General features: G+C 33.5%; 1 protein-coding gene across 1 annotated transcript; it reads right to left on the bottom strand.

Moving 5' to 3' along the window:
- Positions 1 to 827: 827 nt before the first annotated feature.
- LOC124357023 (proline-rich proteoglycan 2-like) lies at positions 828 to 2,790 on the bottom strand. The gene is made up of 2 exons (XM_046808438.1): positions 2,746 to 2,790; positions 828 to 1,383 (listed from the first exon to the last, which is right to left on the bottom strand). Exons 1-2 carry the CDS (start codon positions 2,761 to 2,763, stop codon positions 865 to 867), a joined length of 537 nt encoding a protein of 178 aa, XP_046664394.1. The 5' UTR covers positions 2,764 to 2,790; the 3' UTR covers positions 828 to 864.
- Between the last annotated feature and the right edge of the window lie 301 nt (positions 2,791 to 3,091).

A 3,091-nucleotide genomic window follows, 5' to 3' on the forward strand; every position in this document is an offset into this window, starting at 1 on the left:
AATATCTTACAAGAGTTAATAAAACTTTGTACAAATATAGTAAAAAAGTTCACCTGCGTTAAAAAAAAAAATATTATAAGTGTGAATATTAACTTCAGGCGAAACAGCATGGGCACCATACTTAGACAAAAGGGTACCCACAAGGGAATATTGTTGCGCTGTTGCCACAAGACAAGTTTTTAGTATCACATTTTATAACTCATAATACTGACAAGGTTTTACTGTTTCATTTATAGCTATCATTATTACACGAGTTTCACATTCCTAATTTTGATATTTAATTTTCTTGAAGGTTTGTTTTTATGGAAACGTCTTGTTAAAAATGGGGAGGGTAAAGCTATCAGACCGAATTGACCCTTTGCGATCAGACTGAATTGACCAGAATGGTGTGATTGTTATGAATTAAACTACTCATACATGGTGAGCTAATCCGTTTTAATTGGTCTAATTTACAACTATGATGTCTACGTGATGAAACTTAGCAGTTACGATTAAAATCAAAGACATTACCATTCTGACACTGGTTACAGCGAATATGATGTCAAATCTGTGTAATCTCAGAGAGAAATATAGGAATGGAATATAATACAAAAACTTGATCTGGTATATTATGGATAGTCTATGAACGTTTTATGGTTGTGAAAGATGAATAGAATAATTTTTCGTTAGTTACTTAGTACCCTTATTAAAATCTGTATGGATTTTCTTGAAGTCTTGTTTCTAAATAAATACTGCTTGAACTTAAAAATTAAAGCACCTATATCACTGAAACGTGAAGTTGTTTAAATTTATTATTCTGGATTTTATGAGGAAATAAAATAACTTTATATATTTCAGAATGGTTTATTTAAGCGTTGGAAAATATCATTCCTCCTTGTCTTCAGAATCCTCCTCATTTTCTTGCTCCTGCTCTTGCTCAGCTTCTTGCTCCTGTACCTCGGCTTCTTGCTGTTGCTCAGCTTCTTGCTGTTGCTCGGCTTCCTCCTGTTGTTCGGCCTCCTCCTGTTGTTCAGTTTGATTCTCTACCTGCTCCTCTTGTTGTTCATTCTCATCTTCTTGTGGTTTCTCGTCTTGAGGTCCACCTTGCTGAGGTCCACCTTGCTGAGGTCCGCCTTGCTGGGGTCCGCCTTGTTGAGGTCCACCCTGTTGAGGTCCGCCTTGTTGAGGTCCACCCTGTTGAGGTCCGCCCCATTGAGGTTTACCTTGAGGTCTACCGAAGAAACCAAATCGACCACCACCACCAAACATACCAAAGCCTCCTGGTCTGCCACCTAGTCTGCCACCTGGTTTGCCTCCTTGTTTGCCGCCTCCCTGGTTGGCAAACCAACCAGAACCAAATCGCTGGCCATGAGCCACAGCGGCCAAGGTGAGGGCAAAGATACACTGCAAAATAAAAATGACGTAAGTATTTATTATTAATTTGTTTTAAATTAAAAAGACTTAGAGTAACTACAATTTAAAAATAATAAGAATAATTATAACTAACAATTTAAAAAAAGTTACAAAGGCTATTATAGGTTGAAGATACAAAAGTCTAACATAGATAAATATAAAATTCGATGCCCTTGGATCTTTTATAATTTACTACTTAACAAAATTCTTAACTATTATCACGCAAATGCACGATTGAAATATGTTCTGATGCACACCAGGTTTAGAAATGTCAGCATTATCTTATATAGTAGATAGTCTTGAAGCAGAGACTCAATTTGGGTTGTATACGCACACAAGATAACTTTTCGTGAACACGATAGACGGATTTATCACAAGAAATATATATTTATATATATATATAAATATATATATATATATATATATATATATATATATATATATATATATATATATTAAAAATGTTTCTGACAACAGATATATAAAAAATTGTATTTGGATGTTGAATTTGAGAGAGTGAACCAAGAATCAATGTATATCGCTATACAGACTAAATAATATAAAACAAACATAAAGTTATTTTATCAAATGAAGAAAATGTACGATATATGTAGGCTTTAAAAGTGTAATGTGTGAAATGGGTAGCAGACATAACCGCAATATATTATGCTTTTTTAGATTGATACGTACATCACCTGCGTAATGTTTTACAATTTAGCTGTACATTTTTGCATTAGGCCGAAATATAATTATTTCGTGATATTAAATTTTTGATTGTACAAAGATAGCTGAGTTATTTAGATATTTATATCTAACTGTAGTGTACTGTTCCATAATTCTGAAAATGTATGAAATATAACGAATTTATATGTCCTCATTCCCTTGTAGTGAACGAAACCTTCCCTTACTGTACAGCACTGCACGGCAGTCATCTTGTAACAGTAAGTAATCTGTATCACATGAAAAGGTACTTTTAATAATGGTCATGGTTAGAAAAGCTATTAAAATGCGTTTCTCTCTCTCTCTTAATTTCTTCTGTAATCAAATCCAATGTAACGGAAAGAATAGAATGGGAACTGTTATATAGGGGCAATTTCTAAAATCGAGACTAAATGTTTTTATGATAAAAAAGTCAAAGTAACCTTATTTTCCAATTCGAAGTCCTAATTCAAAAAGAAAAAGAAAATACAATTATGAAAACAAAATAGAAATTTGGAGCAAAAGTGAAATAAAAATTATTGATAGATTAAGTGTAGTGAATCAGCTGAATAAGCTATACAAACCATGTAAATGTTTTATATTTTAGAGATATCTAATGATAATAAAAAAACTAGTATAGTGAAACTAACTTACCAGGGTGAAGGTTCTCATGGTGACTGCTACCAGAAGACAGATGCCTTGATCAACTCCGGATGCGCTTATATACAGCCAGTAGACACCATGTATCCAAGTGCTGTTGTTTGTTTCAGAACTCAGAAGTGTCAATCATGCGTCAGATGTATGAGAAAATCTGCTCTTGTGTTTGCACTGATCATGACAGTGATATGACAGTGGCCAAATAGCGCAAACCCTCACTCCAATATCAGATCTTTATAACCAGAATAGAAATGCTATAAAACTTATAGTTTTGGTAATTTTAGTAAGAGAGTGAGGATATGTTGTACAAAACTTTAAATGAAATGCCCACTCAGTAAAGTAA

Source organism: Homalodisca vitripennis, chromosome 1 (assembly GCF_021130785.1).
Source record: "Homalodisca vitripennis isolate AUS2020 chromosome 1, UT_GWSS_2.1, whole genome shotgun sequence".
Classification (NCBI taxonomy): Eukaryota; Metazoa; Arthropoda; class Insecta; order Hemiptera; family Cicadellidae; genus Homalodisca; species Homalodisca vitripennis.